General features: G+C 52.9%; 6 protein-coding genes across 6 annotated transcripts; 3 read left to right on the forward strand and 3 right to left on the reverse strand.

Moving 5' to 3' along the window:
• Nucleotides 1-896: 896 nt before the first annotated feature.
• Nucleotides 897-4,178, forward strand: WHR41_06687 (uncharacterized protein; the record flags this gene model as incomplete). Its single annotated transcript, XM_069375292.1, has 3 exons — nucleotides 897-1,624; nucleotides 1,686-2,005; nucleotides 2,054-4,178. The coding sequence occupies exons 1-3, from the start codon at nucleotides 1,493-1,495 to the stop codon at nucleotides 4,176-4,178; spliced, it is 2,577 nt and encodes an 858-aa protein (XP_069227382.1). The 5' UTR covers nucleotides 897-1,492.
• A 1,148-nt stretch (nucleotides 4,179-5,326) lies between these two features.
• On the forward strand, nucleotides 5,327-6,490 carry WHR41_06688 (uncharacterized protein; the record flags this gene model as incomplete). Its single annotated transcript, XM_069375293.1, has 1 exon — nucleotides 5,327-6,490. One exon carries the CDS (start codon nucleotides 5,327-5,329, stop codon nucleotides 6,488-6,490), a length of 1,164 nt encoding a protein of 387 aa, XP_069227380.1.
• Nucleotides 6,491-6,914: 424 nt separating this feature from the next.
• WHR41_06689 (uncharacterized protein) lies at nucleotides 6,915-7,526 on the reverse strand (the record flags this gene model as incomplete). Its single annotated transcript, XM_069375294.1, has 1 exon — nucleotides 6,915-7,526. The coding sequence occupies one exon, from the start codon at nucleotides 7,524-7,526 to the stop codon at nucleotides 6,915-6,917; it is 612 nt and encodes a 203-aa protein (XP_069227381.1).
• Nucleotides 7,527-7,879: 353 nt separating this feature from the next.
• On the reverse strand, nucleotides 7,880-10,057 carry WHR41_06690 (uncharacterized protein; the record flags this gene model as incomplete). The annotated part of the gene is made up of 3 exons (XM_069375295.1): nucleotides 8,579-10,057; nucleotides 8,509-8,524; nucleotides 7,880-8,451 (listed from the first exon to the last, which is right to left on the reverse strand). The coding sequence occupies exons 1-3, from the start codon at nucleotides 9,914-9,916 to the stop codon at nucleotides 7,880-7,882; spliced, it is 1,926 nt and encodes a 641-aa protein (XP_069227447.1). The 5' UTR covers nucleotides 9,917-10,057.
• A 2,910-nt stretch (nucleotides 10,058-12,967) lies between these two features.
• WHR41_06691 (uncharacterized protein) lies at nucleotides 12,968-13,930 on the reverse strand (the record flags this gene model as incomplete). The annotated part of the gene is made up of 1 exon (XM_069375296.1): nucleotides 12,968-13,930. One exon carries the CDS (start codon nucleotides 13,928-13,930, stop codon nucleotides 12,968-12,970), a length of 963 nt encoding a protein of 320 aa, XP_069227446.1.
• Nucleotides 13,931-14,643: 713 nt separating this feature from the next.
• Nucleotides 14,644-15,566, forward strand: WHR41_06692 (uncharacterized protein; the record flags this gene model as incomplete). Its single annotated transcript, XM_069375297.1, has 2 exons — nucleotides 14,644-14,827; nucleotides 14,902-15,566. The coding sequence occupies 2 exons, from the start codon at nucleotides 14,644-14,646 to the stop codon at nucleotides 15,564-15,566; spliced, it is 849 nt and encodes a 282-aa protein (XP_069227449.1).
• Nucleotides 15,567-15,681: the final 115 nt, after the last annotated feature.

Consider the following 15,681-nt stretch of genomic DNA (forward strand, 5'->3'; position numbering starts at 1 on the left):
CCTGATTGCTGATTGATTTCTGATTGAGCGCCCACCTGACTGATTTGATTCCTGATTGAGCTTCACCTGATTCTGAATATTCAAGATTCAAGATCTATGAACTGAGGTGGAAGTACTCCGTGTAAGAAGGCAGGATATTCAAAGCGTTCATCATAGACGCATCATAGCCCAAAACCTATTGACCTCAGCTAGGGGAAAACAAATAGCGGATCCCATGCGACTGACCGATGCGGTACTGAACGAAGTCACCAACACCAAGATGTTGACGACCTTTGAGCTTGCTGGCACCCACGACGGGAATGTGGAAACGAGTGACACGATTGGAGCCATGATCTTGGAAGACGGGCTGTGAATTGTAGAGCATTCCTGACGATGGCTGCTGCATCGAGGACGTTCCTCTTCTTAACAATTGCATGGATTGCCATAGGATTGCCCTCGCTCAAACAGCCGGGCTCCCAGTCCGTTTGCCTGCACGGCAATGCAGCCAGACTTCTAGCGGCTTATCAGGTGTAGTCTGCTCAACGTTTACAGTACACGAGATGAGCACCTCTGATTCGGTTGCTGGCTTCTCCCATCGCAGCACTTCGGGAGGACCACAGACTGTGCTTGTAAGGCCTAGTCCACAATAGCGCTCTTATCGCCCGTTCTGCACATTTGGCAAAGTCATCCAGTTACTTGCGTCTGATAAGCATGGGCTGAGGTAGACATGGAGGTCTCGCGATAGCCATGCCGGAGAATGCTCCACGCAATCAGGCAGCGTGTCAGCGTATTAGTTCAGTGGATTGCGGTGGGGAGCCAGCGCTGAGAGTCAGTGCAGCCACCGCCAAGACAGCGGAGTTTTGATGCAGATTGTCCGCGCGCGGAGGTCCACACCGCGCGCTCTAGGCTCACCAAGTTCACGCCTTCAGTCGCGGATGACGCTGCTGGAGCAATACTGCAGCGTTGTTGCATCTGACTTGACGCTGGACAACTCCCTTCACACGGAACAGGGATCTCAGCATCGCTAGCGAGGCGGACTCCTGCCATTGAGGCGCGGGCGGCCTCCGAATCACTCCACAGCGTTATCACCGGGGCTTCGGGAGACATTGGCTGCTTTAGGCATTCTTCGTCTGGGGGCAAACCTCAGTGCCGATAGTATCAGGTAGAAGGCATGTGCTGAGCCTCGAACTCCAAGATGAAGAATTTGATACTGCTCCTTCCACGCGATGCGTCGGCAGAAGACCCGCAGGTCCGATTTCGCGACAGAAGACTCAACGCGGGGCCCGGAGGGCTCTAGTGATAAGCTGGCTTCGTCAACACCGTGTCAAGCGAAGAATGGTGGAGCTTAACCCGATGCAATGGCTCGACTACTAGACTCCGCCTCGTCGGCTCTATATCTAGCTGGCGACCCAGACCTCTCAACGGCAATACAATTCTGAACTTGGTGGCATTGAGACCTGAGTAACATTCTTCAACGATCCCACTCGTTATTGTCAGGTCGAAGACACCGCCAATGGACACCCCTCTGACCGATGTTGAGGACCTGGTCGAGCAACTGACTCTGGAGGAAAAAGTGTCCTTGCTTTCTGGAGCCGATGGATGGCATACCCAGAATATCGTTCGACTTGGGATCGGGTCTATCAAGGTATAATAGAGAATTTGGCTCCCAGACTCAATGTCTATTCGTCTAACAACGGCGTGTCCAGGCAACCGATGGTCCCGCAGGAGCGAGGGGTGAGCTTTCTGTGGGGGGGCAGACCGCTGCGCTACTCCCAGCGCCAGTACTGCAGGCGGCGACGTGGTCGAAAGAGTGTGTCAAGGCGTTGGGCCGCATACTTAGCTCTGAAGCCCAATCAAAGTCCGCAGACATCCTGCTTGCGCCTACGATATGCTGCATGCGAAACCCACTCGGCGGCAGGAACTTTGAGTCCTTCTCGGAAGATCCGGTATTAAGTGGCAAGCTTGGGATCGAGTATGTTGCTGGCGTGCAAGAGAGCGGGAAAGTCGCCGCGACAGCAAAGCATTAGTGGGTGTTTTGAACTCTTCCGGTCCGAATCTATTGCTAAGCGAGCAGTGTGGCAAATGAGCAGGAATATCATCGCTTCAGTGTCAGTGCTGAGCTCGAAGAAACAGCACTTCGAGAAATCTACCTTCGTCCGTTTGAGATGTTTGTAAAGTCAGATCATCCGCCTCACTGTCTGATGACGGCATACAACCGAGTCAACCTTGAGCATATGGACATGCATGAGACACTGGTGAAACGTGTTCTCCGCGAAGAATGGGGGTATCAAGGGTTGGTCATGAGTGATTGGGGTGGCACGAACTCCACTGTGCAAAGCGTTCTGGCGGGCTGTGACCTTGAAATGCCAGGGCCTCCTTTGCGCAGAGGCAGCAAACTGTTGGCCGAATTGACGTCTTCCCAGGACAGTGAACTTAGACGAGCGATTGACGAGTCGTGCACTCGACTGCTTGCTCTGGCGAAACGATCAGGCAAGATCGGCCTCAATGCCATCGACACAGAGAACAGCCGGCACAGACCTGAAGCCACATGCACAAGCCGAGATGACCTTGCCACGCTCCGCCGAATCGCCGGATTTGGTACAGTGTTGTTGAAGAATGATCGACAAGCGCTTCCTCTCGACCCTGCAAGTCTACATGGCAAGAACATTGCCTTCATAGGCCAAAATGCCGTGAAAGGAGCCTCAAACGGCGGTGGCAGTGCCGCGATCAATCCTCAGTATCTTAGTCAGCCATTAGATTCTTTCTGCACAGCACTTTCCGACGAAGGAATTAACGCAACCGTTCGAAGCGCACTTGGATGCCGCACCGACAAATGGCTCCCACTGCTATCGAAAACAACGTGGAGGGTAGCTCCAGAGACCGACGACCTACTCATGGTCGAGTTCTTCTCATCGATCGATTGCACGGGGCCCATCATTGAGCAACAGCTAAGGCAAAGCTCAAACGTTGATCTCTTTGACTCTGGCCCAGCATCTCTTAGGGACTCTGGCAAGCCATATTCTCTCCGCTTGACATCTACATTGATCCCAGCAATGTCCGGCACCCACTCATTCGGTCTTTCTAGTGTCGGAAACGCAAAGCTCTACATAAACGATGATCTTCTTCTCGACAACACTCATTGGAAGGGCTTGAGCGAGACATTCTATGCCTTTGGCAGTCCGGAGAGCCGCGTCAGCGTAGCTATGCAAGCTGGGCAGTCCTACACCGTGAGGGTTGAGTCTTGGTCCAAAGCTGGAAACGAAGAGAACAGTGACAGCTCGGATAATGCCGACTCTATGCATGTGTATGGTGCACAACCTTCGGTCAGATTGGGATTTCTGGAGGAAGAAAAGTCCACCATACTAGAAGCTGTAGAGTTGGCAAAATCCAGCGATCTCGTCGTCGTCATAATTGGGCTGAGCGAGGAGTGGGAAAGCGAAGGATATGATCGGCAGACGATGGATCTACCGGGAAAACAAGATGAGCTTGTGAGCAGCTTGCTGGATTCCGTCGAGCTTCGTGAACGTATCATCGTGGTCAACCAGTCAGGCTCCCCAGTACACATGCCGTGGCAAGAAAAAGCACCCACAATACTACAAGCGTGGTATGGTGGACAAGAAGCTGGCAATACACTAGCTGATGTGCTACTCGGCTACACGAGCCCAAACGGACGTCTTCCGATGACTTGGCCCAGATCGTACTCCGATTTACCTTTTGCAAAAGACCCGGCAACCTGGCCTGGAATTGATGGTGTCGTGAAGTATAGAGAAGGCGTCAAAGTGGGCTATCGATGGTTTCATGATACTGAAACCGAACCGCAATGGTGGTTTGGGTACGGGCTTAGTTACACGACGTTCAGCCACACAATCTTAAGCATCTCAACCTTGAGAGACAAATGGATCGCGACAGTCCGGGTCACCAACACACGCTATGTGGCTGCCGAAGAGCTTGTACAGGTATATGTATGGCCATCGCAGCAGCCATCACTGAAATCGCTGGCAGCGTTCGAGCGGACTTGCTTGATAAGACCTGGAGACGAGGAAGTACTGAAAGTCGAGATACAGCTTCGAGACATCGCCAACTGGGTTGATGGTGGTTGGCACTTGTCAGAGGGATCGTACGCAGTCGCTTGCGCCAAACACGCAGGTGACCGGGATATGTCGGTCCAATACGTCACTATAGCCCACGCAACTCTCTAAATGCACGGCATTGTGGCTGTGTTGGTTAGTCCATTGCTTCAGATTGAACGAAAGTACGTCAAACCGCTGAACAGAAACTCGCTATTCGGGAGCTTGCCATCGCAACCCGGCTATTTTCAACGGTGTGGGTCCATCTAGACATACAAGCTCTTGGAAGTCAGCTCTAATAGAATATCCTATATGTCCATGTGACGATAGTCCTAGCTCTACGTCTCAGTGGACTCTAAGTGAAGTTGAGCGTCTTGCACAGGGGCGAGCACCAAGCTGATGACTTCGGGCAGCCACAACATCTGGCCCTCTAACAATTCGACAGGCATTGTCGCCGACGCGAGAAAGGATTTGAGCGGACTCTCGAACTTGACATTCATGATTATAGTGTACCTTCGCTTCCACCTAGCCTTTGTATGCCGCTCCAGAGTCCCTCACTTTGCGCCAAGCGGCCATCATGATGCTCCGGAAAAGCGTCCTACGAACTTCACTCTCGACCTCGAGTCGGGCAGTAGAAGGAGTGAAGACAAACTTCATAATGGGTAGAAGGTATTGCTTGTTTACGTTAGGGTTAGGGTTACGTTATTATGAATCCTGGTAGTCAGATGTGCAAAGCCAAGCGCTTTTTTAGGCAGAGAAAGGTCAGTGGGTTATAATCATGCTCACAACACCTGTCGCGACCCACATAATCTCGCCGCGGGAGGCTTACAATGCATCAAGAAACGCTTGTCGCTGTCAGAACTGCGGGGACGCTTAGTGGTCCTCGCTTAAGGCTCTTCCCGAGGTATTTTGAGTTCATTCTAGTACTCAGGCGTGAGAACGTGTGTAAGGACTCCATCGGCCCTAGGAAAGAGTTCTATCTATATTTTATCCGTTGAACTCGCTATTCACGTAAGACACGCCCGTAAGCTTCTATCTTGAAAATGTCTTGGCACGACAGATGTTCTGGTACGCATTGTGACTTACCTACCGAGATAAAGATATCCCCGCTTTTTGCCCCTGGTATGCCGAGCTCCGACCGCAGACGTCCGCAAACCTGTGTTATCAGCCCGGATGATTGCTTCGCGGTATAGCATATATACTTCGGCAACGTAGCTCCTTGAGCGTTCGTTTCTTGCTCGGCAGCCCCAATCGAGCGATTTTGCGGTGCGAGCGTCAGCATGCCCGCTCTCAAGCGTCTGAAGACGCTACGCGCAGCGGCTTGCCATGTTGCCCCAGTCTTCTTGGACGCGACGAAGACCACCGAAAAATGTGTGAGCCTCATCAGAGAGAGTGGGCGGAACGGTGCCAACTTGGTCGTTTTCCCCGAGTCCTACATCGCAGCTTTCCCTGTGTGGAGTGCGTTGCGATCGCCAGCGGAGAATCACAACCTCTTCAAGCGTATGGCACAAGAATCTCTCTTTGCCGACGGCAACCAGCTCGCACACGTCCGACGTGCCGCCAAAGAAGCGGGGGTGATGGTCAGCCTAGGCTTCTCCGAAAGGGCTCGCTACAGTAGTGCGACGCTCTGGAACAGCAACATGTTCATAGACGAGAACGGAAAGGTTCTGAACCACCATCGGAAACTAGTACCGACCTTCTTCGAGAAACTCACCTGGAGCCCTGGTGATGGACATGGGTTGCGAGTGGTCCCGTCAAAATACGGCAAAATCGGAAACCTGATCTGTGGAGAGAACACGAACCCGCTGGCGCGGTACACATTGATGGCGCAAGGCGAGCAAGTACACATTTCCTCGTGGCCATCAGTATGGCCAACCAGATTTATTGGAGCTCAGCCAAATCCGGATGAAGAGGCATCAAGGCTGGAAGACAGCCAACCGAAAAATTACGACAATGTGTATGCCAACCTCGTCAGAGCCGCAGCACACTGCTTCGAGGCGAAGTGTTTCGGAATACTATGTTCCGGCTTTCTCGACCAACCTGCGATCGACATCATCGCAGAGGGCGCATCGAACGAAGAAAGCGTTCGAAAGACGTTAGCGTCCTCGCAGAAAGGCGCCAGCATGTTCCTGGACCCAACTGGCCGCCCTATTTCGGGCTTCACTATCACTGAAGGCATCCGCAAAGACGCGGAAATGCTGCAGAATGAGGAAGGCGTACTATACGCTGACTTCCATGTCGAAGACGGCATCGAGGGTAAGCAGTACCATGACGTGGTCGGTGGATATCAGAGATTTGATGTTTTCGATCTACACGTTGACCGAAGACGCCAAAAGCCAATAGACTTCAGCAGAGCTTGTGACTACGACCCGACCCAAGATGACCAGCTAAAATCGGACACGACCCTTCGATCAACTAAACGCAGGGCAAAACTCATGGATTAGTAAGGTTGTCACCCATACTTGATCGTAATAGGTCCCTTGGTAGGCGACAAAGGTGTAGGCACAGGATGGCTCCTGGAGCAATTTTTGCGTTCGAAAGGCCTGCTTCTCAATTTGGTTGAGGTGTTGCAAGGAGTCTCGTCATAGCAATCGGAGGTTTGTTGAGCACGAATCAGTGTCAAGCAATACTATCCTGCGCACACTTATACATTTTACTTTGGTAAAGGGGACGAGGAGAGACCATGATGAAGGGAGGGCGTTATACACTCTTCAGTCTGTCCTAGGAAGCTTTTCTCACATCCTCACCAAATGTCAGGAACAACCCGTCACAGGAGCATGAGTTAACGCTCATGAACGGACACCACCCGATCATCCTCTCGTGTGGAGCTCGCCCATGTGTGACTCCTTCCACCGCATCACGTATTCGTCATCCGCAATCGCAATCACTATCATGCTCCGGCTCCTTGAACTCATACGGTTCACCCTCCTTATATCCATCAGGACCGTCGCTGAGGGCTTTGCGTAGCTGCTCGATCGCCGCGTTGCGAAAGCCCACCGAATGATAATTTTTGTGCATGAAGTTTCTCAAGAATGTGGGCAACTTGCAGCCTAATGTCATGGCGCAAGCACCGATGAGCACGAGCTCGTATCCGGTGTTGTATACGCTCCAATCATCTTGCACTTTCGCGGCTGTTTTCTGAACCAACTCGAACAGAGCTCCGTTGTTGAGGTACTCGCGCACAAACGGGATGTCCGAGCATTCGGCGCTCCATATGGAGAAGTAGATGCCATTGTCGCGGCAGACCTGCCAACAGTCGTCGTCATTGTCGGAAGATGGCTTTGCGTCTTTCCCTGAAGTCGTGAGATCCGCGTCGTCGTGCGGGATATCCGCAGGCTGCCCAGAGTCGGCAGCCTTCTGGGCTCTTTGTTGGGAGAGAACCACTTTCTCCAAGTCACTGAGACCAGCTTCATGGGATGCATCCGAGATCAAGTCGAATTGCGTTTCAGATTGGAAGAGCCCTCCGCCCCACCAGCCCATGGTGCTCGTATCTGCAGTCAGACCCAGCCGTTAGTAGGCTCCAGATATCTCATGTTCTCAGACTCGCCTACCCTTGGCTTATGCGTCTGAGATTGTGGCGTCGTATTGGTGCTTCTTCGAGAAGCATCTAAAACTCACAGTGAGGCTCTGTGGAGTAACAAATACACGGTCATGCAGAGAATATTGAGCCGGTGTGGGGGCTGCAGGACGCTTCTTGAGAAGGCACATTGATCGCGCTAGGCAGACGCGTCATTGCGCGTTCTCACGTGCCGACACTACAATTCCACACACTTCGCGACACTTCAGCTCTCTCATTGACATATACTCAACTCGCGCCCGCCAGATGATGCCCCTCAATGTTCGCAAAGATTGTACGAATCAAAATTCCTCTCAACATGAGGCATGAGCTTCGTGCGCTCCTGCATCAGCTCCAACCGCAGCTTTTTGGCAGTCTCCAAACTCATCGGATAGTCATTCGTGTGCTCTCTAATCATCTCCTCCAGCTCAGCAGCCAAGTCCTGCTTCGCCAAAATCTTGTCAATGGTTTCGGGCGCGAGCCAATCGTGCTGCTGCGGAGGAACATTGGCAGTGGAGGCAATGCGATAGGTGGGGTCGACGAGCCACAGAACCAAGAAGCGGCGGTGACCAGGCCGGGACGGGTCCGAGAGCTTGAATGGCTGCACGCGGTGCTGAAGCGTGTTGGGAAAAGCGATCATGCGGTCTTGCTTGCACTGCAATGTGCCAAGGAACTGGATCGCGGGCTCATCTCTCATTTGCTTGGTCCCGAAAACTGTTGCCAATGGCTCATGCACGTCTTGTTCGTAGCCGAGGCTCAACTCATCGAGTTCGGCCTCCACTCTGAAGTCAATGGCAGAGCTTGTGATGTTTTCAACGTCGTAGTAGTAGATAGCTGTGCCTATGATGTCTGCGAACGATGTCAGTAAGGAATTATTTCACTCTTCTCTGGATTGTGGTCTCTTACGTTCATTGAGCATTCCCTGACATAGAAGCGTCAGCATTGAGTCTCGAACATAGTATGTCAAGCAACGTACCTCAAGATGCCATGATCCACCTTCATACGACGGCTTCTCGGGAGTAAGCTCGACGCTTGCCAACTTCACAATGACTTGCAACCCCTGGGTTCTAAAGTCTTTTTCCAGGCATACAGGATAATATCCGTTGAAATTTGTCGTTGGGGAGCCGAGCGATTCACTATCCTCGGACTTCTGGAGTCGCCCCAGCTTCCAGTCATCATACGAGTACGAGTCGCCAGGAGTAGGGTGTTCAACCTCTGCGATTCGCTTGAACTTCCAATCGACGGCCGTCTGGAGCTCATAGTCGTCAAGATCGTCTTTCCAGGTGCCATTTTTGTAACGGTCATCGTCAGCATGGTCATTCGATTCGTCAAATTCGGGATTATTCGGCAAATCGAGGTACCTCTGCACCTTCTGTACGGCTTCCTCGAAGCCTTCGTCATCTCTCAAGCTAGGGAGGTCTTGAAGATGTTCAGGCTTCTCAGACGTGTAGCCGGCGCTTGTGGTCATGATACGCGGGGGTGTGCGACTGGAGTAGCCCTTGACTAGCACTTCATTCCACATTGGTATTGCTTTGCTGACGATCTTCGAGATCGTCGAATAAAGGCCTTTGTGGTGGATGGGGTGGAGGTTGTTGATGTAAGACGTGAATTCGACGTCCGTCGGTGCAGCATCTTCCGACTTGAATCTGACCTCCGATGGCAGCCATTGGAAACGTGCGGAAAAACTGTCGTCTTGACTCTCCGAAGTCTGCTCCGGAGCCAGCATCCCTTTCCCACAGTAGTCAAGGCAATCTAGCAGACCCACACGGCCACTATGAAGCACGTGTGTGCGTCCATACACAAGCGGAAAGAGTGATGGGTGGACAAGGTTGAGGACCTGCTCGTTCGAGTTTGGGTGCCAGTCTTTGACCTTATCGTCGACTTCTAGCAGAGGTCTGACACCGGCTAGAAGCTCATCTCGAAGAGTCGACTCAATCAAGCCATCAGCCTTTGCGCAAGGAGATCCAGAATTTAAAGTCTTGACGAATTGGTGATCCCGGAGAAATTCTGTCTCGTCTCTCAGCTCCCTCAGAATCCAGTCCCAAGCTTCGGGCGAAATAAGCGGAAGAGCCGTTGCTTCAGCGCGCCACTTTTCGACAATAGCTTCGTTGAACACCTTCTCTTGCCACCCTGGTTTGTCAGTGATGCCGTCCATGACGGCCAGCATGGCGATCTCGACCTGAACAAGCCTTTGCTGCTTAAAGTCATTGACGCCGTGAGCGAAGCGGTCTTCAGGTACAGTCTCCCACGTCAAGGGCGTGTTAAAGCCTGGGACATCGAGCGGCACCTCGCCGGAATTGTCGAATGCCGACATGTCGCTCGAGGAAATGAAGTGCTTGCTTTGGAGGATGGATACTCAAGGGAACGAGGCTACTAATGCCGAAGCAATGCTGAGATCGCCAGTGAATGTGAGTCTCCTTATACTCACTCGAGACTCCAGCCATTCGCTTAGTCTCGCTGGAGCTAGACTAGGCTGCACCTGGCCCGGCGGCCATGGCGTCTCGCGCCAAGGCTAATAAATCGACGTTGCTGCCTGCGCTGCCTGCGCACGGATTCAAGCGACTCGCCGGTGGTCGAGGCACATGGGCACGCACGTGACAAGAGACGATGCACCTTGGATAAGCCACGAAGAGTGCCTGCTTGGACGTCGTGGAAGAGCAGCGACTGTGGGTGTGAAGACAGGGGTTCGGCATGGGAACAGACGGTCTCGGACGCCGCGGACGCCAAAGCGGGAACGCTGGCCGGAGCGGGAGCGAAGCGCGCAGAGCCAAAGATCGTGGGATTTGGGCGAAGTGCCTTCGTCCCCGTCAATTGACCTTGGACTGTGCATTAATTAAGCATTCGAGATTACCTCTCACAGGTACAGATCAGCTACCGCCTCCTCAAACAGATTGCGAAGTCCTGCGTGTGCCGTACACAATAGCAAAAGTGCCCAGTTTTGCGGCGCGCACACAGCTCATGGCGCCTGTCCGAGGTTCTGGAGCGTTCGTGAGAGATAGACAATGAGTGAGGTACTCTTGCACTGGCCGGTGTCGCATACTTACCTCGACCTCATCTTTGCACGCCTCCTTCCGGTTGACGTCTCGTCTTATCGGCCATTCAGCCCTGCAACGGCTTATAGGTAGGTCGCTGAGCGTCTCACGGTTGCAGTTCCTCCCAGTTACATATTCTGGAAAGACCGCTATCTGACTCGTGCCACCATCTGCGCTTCCTCGACGGCACAGTCCATGCGCCTTTTGGAGTTTGTCCGCTGAATCCACGATTCTTGCATTACCCGTTCGGGAAGCGCATCCGTTTTATGCACGCTCGTACAACCATCCGTGATGTGCCGCGCCATACTACTCAGCCGCTCTCTCGCCTTCTTCGGCATCGAAGTCTTGGCCGTATCTTGCTTCGAATTCGAGGTCTTTCTGTCATTCGGACGCCGCGTGCCAGGACCCGAGCAGAAAATGTTCTCAGCCCGTCCAAATGGGCCTAGAGGGCTGACAAGGCACTACAAAACTCACAATGCCCACAACCGCGTGCTGGCTCGATCCAATCCGACAAAGGCCCAAAAAAACATCCGGGCCACATCTCGACTTCGAAGTGCGCGGGTCTCTGGGGCACCCTTTTGAGCCTCCAGAGCATCCGCAGCCAAGATTCTATGCCGTAGTCCTAGCCCATCGTGGCGGAGCATCTTGGTGGAGCACATGTTGAGCATCAAACGACGATGTTTCCTGCGGCCTGGACCCGACCTATCCGGTATTGCTAAGCCACCGCATATCGTTAAAGATATATCCCTATGTCTCAGTCAGTTTGCAAGGGTATTTTCTAAGACCACAATACTGACGACTTCATACGACCTCATTCTGAGCTTGCCTTTCCGTCTTCCAGATCCCGTCTCATGAAAAATATCCGCCTACAAGAATGAACCACATCCTCATCACATTCCTCGTCATTCTCGGTGCGGGCGCCGCAGTGCTCCTCGGATACGCTGTCTCGTATCGCTTCATCAAAAAACCCGGTACGACTGACTACGAGAAAGTCCGCGAGGAATTGGCTGCCGGGCAACAAAGCCAGCAAGACTATATGGCCGAAGTCCGCAAGCGCACACTCGATGATTTGGTTGCTCGATACTGCTAGAGCTTCCCTGGGTATTGGACGACTCGACGAACTTGAACTCGACGTAGGGTTTCCACAGGCTCTTCAAGATAGAGCATTGTGGGTTTTCACGGCCATGTTGGAAGAACAACTTGAGCAGGCTTAGCCATTTTTTGCAACATGGAGGAGTCATCACGCACACTTGGGCATGAAGAACATTGTGATCTGGATATGCCGAAGGATTCCGGATTCGGTCACGACGTGCGACTCGGAGATGGACTCTGCTGCCAATCGAACCCTCAGACCCAAATTCCCAGCTGGCAACCACGCTTCGAAATATCCTTACAGGCTCATGAGACGCAATTCGCGCAGCCCGTCAAACCCGAATGCCTTCTATCCCCTCAATGTACATGCAGATACGACTCGGAAACCTGTTTTGAGAGATGGAGAGACAACAAATGGTTTGATTCTATGATGATCGGGTTTAAAGGCTACAAGTCTGAACCAATGAAAGACAGTGCTTCACAATTTCCGGGACAACCTTGAACAAGAGTGGGATGTATAGCGATATTCAAAAAGATATCCGTGATTGATGCAGGACCAGCATTGGTAGTCACATGGTGTGTATATTTTCTATAATAAAACAAAGCATTGCAAGAATGGAGGCGCTTGCAGTGGTGTGATCCTTCTCGACACATCATCCGTGAGCCACAACAAACCTATAAGAGGCGTTACGAGAGGCATCATCAATCACGATATACAGTGTTTGTTTGGCTATCCTCCGGTAAAACTCATCTTTCTCGTCATGCGCGGTTGGCATCCGAGCGCTGCCATTGAAGTTGATCGGCGGCGTGACGAAAGAAGAGGATGAATTGTACGCACCACGCGAAGTATTCAAAACTTACAGGGAAGCTTTGCGCATATTGACTCGTTAGATCAGTGATAGTTTCGAACGGTGGCGACATCATGTGGGGGATCTGCTCCTGAGCGGAGTTTCTCACGGACTATCGATTGCAGATCCGTGAAGACGACATGGCCACAACAGCCCTACCCGACGGACGTCCACATTGGTTCCTCCTCGGGCTGAATCCTTGATTTAGATGCTCCGCCCTTGTAGTCCGGATGACCACGGCTTCACGTTCTGGAACAAGGCTTTTCACTAGAGAGACCGATCATCACCTTCACTTCAGCACTTACCTATCAGTGCCAGCGGACGGGATACTAGGAAAAGATTTTTGATATGATGATACTATCCAAATTTAGCACCCTCCTTTCGTGTTGACCGTCATCTCGGCAATGGAATCGAATAATGCTCCGAGTAACCCGCCCCTCTGAACTTCTTCCAAGCTTCTTCAAACGCCTCCACAATCCTGTCAGGCAGCCTTCCACCCTCACAGATCTCCAAATTCTCCTGCATCTGCTCGATGGAGCTCGCGCCCAGAATGACACCATCCTCCTCCCCAAGCCCCGAATGCTCCATCAGCCACCTCAGCGCAGCCTCTTTCAGCGTCAACCCTTCCGCTCCACAAATCTTCGTGAGCATTTCATGGATCTCGAGGCTCACGTCGTTCACGTACATTGCCTGAAACACACTCACCTGATCCATCCTGCTTCCCGGCGGCGGCGCGCGGAGAGCCTCGGCGGAACGTGAAAAATAGCCGCCGGCAAGCGGGCTAAAAGCGTAGAAAGCGATGTTGTGTCGACGGAGGAGCGGGAAGAGTTCGGGCTCTGCAGCGCGGGCAAGAGCGTTGTAGCCGCCCTGGTAGACGGAGGGGCGGATGAAGTTGTTCTCGTCACAGAGATGGAGGATGTCTTCGACTTCGGTGGCGTGGTAGTTGCTGATGCCGAATCGGTCGATTTTTCCTTCTCCGTGAAGTGTATTGATGGCGCGGAGAGAGTCGAGAAGAGGCGTTTGGCGGTCGGGGCCGTGGAAATAGTACAGGTCGATCTTGTCTTGCTTGAGAGCTGCGAGCGAGGCGTGACAGTTGTCGATGACTTTCTGGTATGTCAAAGATCCTGGGGAGAAGCCTGGAGCTTTTGTTGCAATGGCGAAGTCGTGTTGGGCTTCCGGGACTCCGCCGATATCTTCTTCACTCTTGCCGGAATTGTAGACACGGGCGGTATCAACCTCGCGAACGTCATGTTTCTTCAGTGCTGCGAGAAGTAGTCTAAGTTGCTCGCTGCCGGATAACTTGGTCGATCCAGAAGCGGCTGACGCGCCCATCAGGCCAGCGATCGGCTTGACCATGATCGTGAATGGAGAGGAATTTGCAGCCCTTTGTAAGACGACGTAGAATGTATGGGGGGTTCAGTGCCCTGGTAAGACTCCCTACCTTTTATCTCATTTAGAATAGGTGTTGCTGAATCAGCAGTTTGCCTGTTATGGTTGGTGTTGACGAGGAGGCGGCTGGGTTGCGCTAAGGAAAATGCGGCGTACCTCATGCAAGCCACCTCGTGTCATCAGCTGAACTTCAAGATAGGAGTTTCATCACCTGGCTCGGCGGCATTTGACCCATTGACCAAATGTCATTGCACGCTCGATCATCACCTGGCTTCATCGATCTGCCCATCGATGTCCATTAGTCTTTTCAAAAGGCCTCTGGGAAGTGCACACAATCGTGCGAGAAGCTCGGGTCTTGTGCCAAAGGATTGACTGTTGACAGCTTCCGTAAGAGAGCATTCGAATATCTTCCCCTAAATATCTATCGATCATAGTGCAAATGCTTACCCACCAAACAACAATTGTATACATATATGGATTGTAGTAAAAAGCATTCACATGAACCAGGCTCGCCTGTGAAGAAGTGCGTCATAACACCGCGTGGGGGCGGGCAGGCCCCACTCTGCATGATCGCCGAGGTCCCTGTCCCTGTCACTCGCAGTCCCTGGCATACAACTCAAAACAATTCGATATCCTCCACTCTTCCCCATACCCAACTCTTCAGCAACCACACCACAGCCATGTCCGACCTCGACCCCCTCCTCTCTCCCCCTTTCGCAACCGTCGCCGGCATTGCCAACTTCCGCGACATTGCCAGCCCACGCACGCGCGACAACCGGCTCATAACGCCGCGCCTCGCCTGGCGCTGCGCAGACCCTTCCAGGGTGCAGCCAGAAGGACTTACGACCATGAGCCAGGAGTTAGGTAAGGTAAATCATCCCTCGTATCCTTCCCCGGATCTTTTATAAAACGGACTCCAAACTGACCAGAAGCAAAAGGCATAAAAACGCTCTTCGATCTGCGCTCTCTCCCCGAAATCCTACGCGACGGTGGCTCCGGCCCAGACGACAACGGTGCGAGCGCGAACGCGGCACTAGACGCAAAATTCGGCGAGCACGGGATGACACGCCGCTGGACGCCCGTATTCGCTGCCTCCGACTACGGGCCCGAGCAGATCGCGCTGCGATACAAAGCGTACACTCGTTCTGGGACAGAAGGGTTCGTGGCAGCGTACAGGGACATCTTGACTCACGCCGGGCCGGCGTTTGGAGAAGTAGGGCGGTGGCTAGCGTCCGAGGAGGCTATGGAGGGACAAGGGTGTGTGTTCCATTGCACAGCAGGGAAGGACAGGACGGGCTTGCTGGCAGCGCTGCTGCTCTTGCTTGCTGGTGTCGAGAACGAGGCCGTAGCGGAGGAGTACGCGCTGACGGACGTGGGGTTGGCATCGCTGCGAGAAGGGTTTGTGGAGAGGTTGATGAGGCATCCGTCGCTGAATGGGGATGAGGTGGGAGTGCGGAACATGGTCAGTTCAAAACGAGAAAACATGCTGGCGAGCTTGGAGATGCTTAAGCAAGAGTTCGGAGGCTGCGAGGTCTACCTGATAGAACGATGTGGGCTCACAGAAGAGGAGCTGGCGAGATTGCGGGATAGATTGAGGGGCTGAAAGGGTCTGCTAGGCTGCATCGATTGCGTTGCGAGCTAAAAGATATCACCCCTTCGATCGATCGATGCGAAATGGCATCGATCTTGGCATGCGCTGCTAGATCGGCACGGCTCTG

The sequence above is a fragment of the Cladosporium halotolerans genome (genome assembly GCF_011745625.1).
Source record: "Cladosporium halotolerans strain TM138-S3 chromosome Unknown Sca27, whole genome shotgun sequence".
NCBI lineage: Eukaryota > Fungi > Ascomycota > Dothideomycetes > Cladosporiales > Cladosporiaceae > Cladosporium > Cladosporium halotolerans.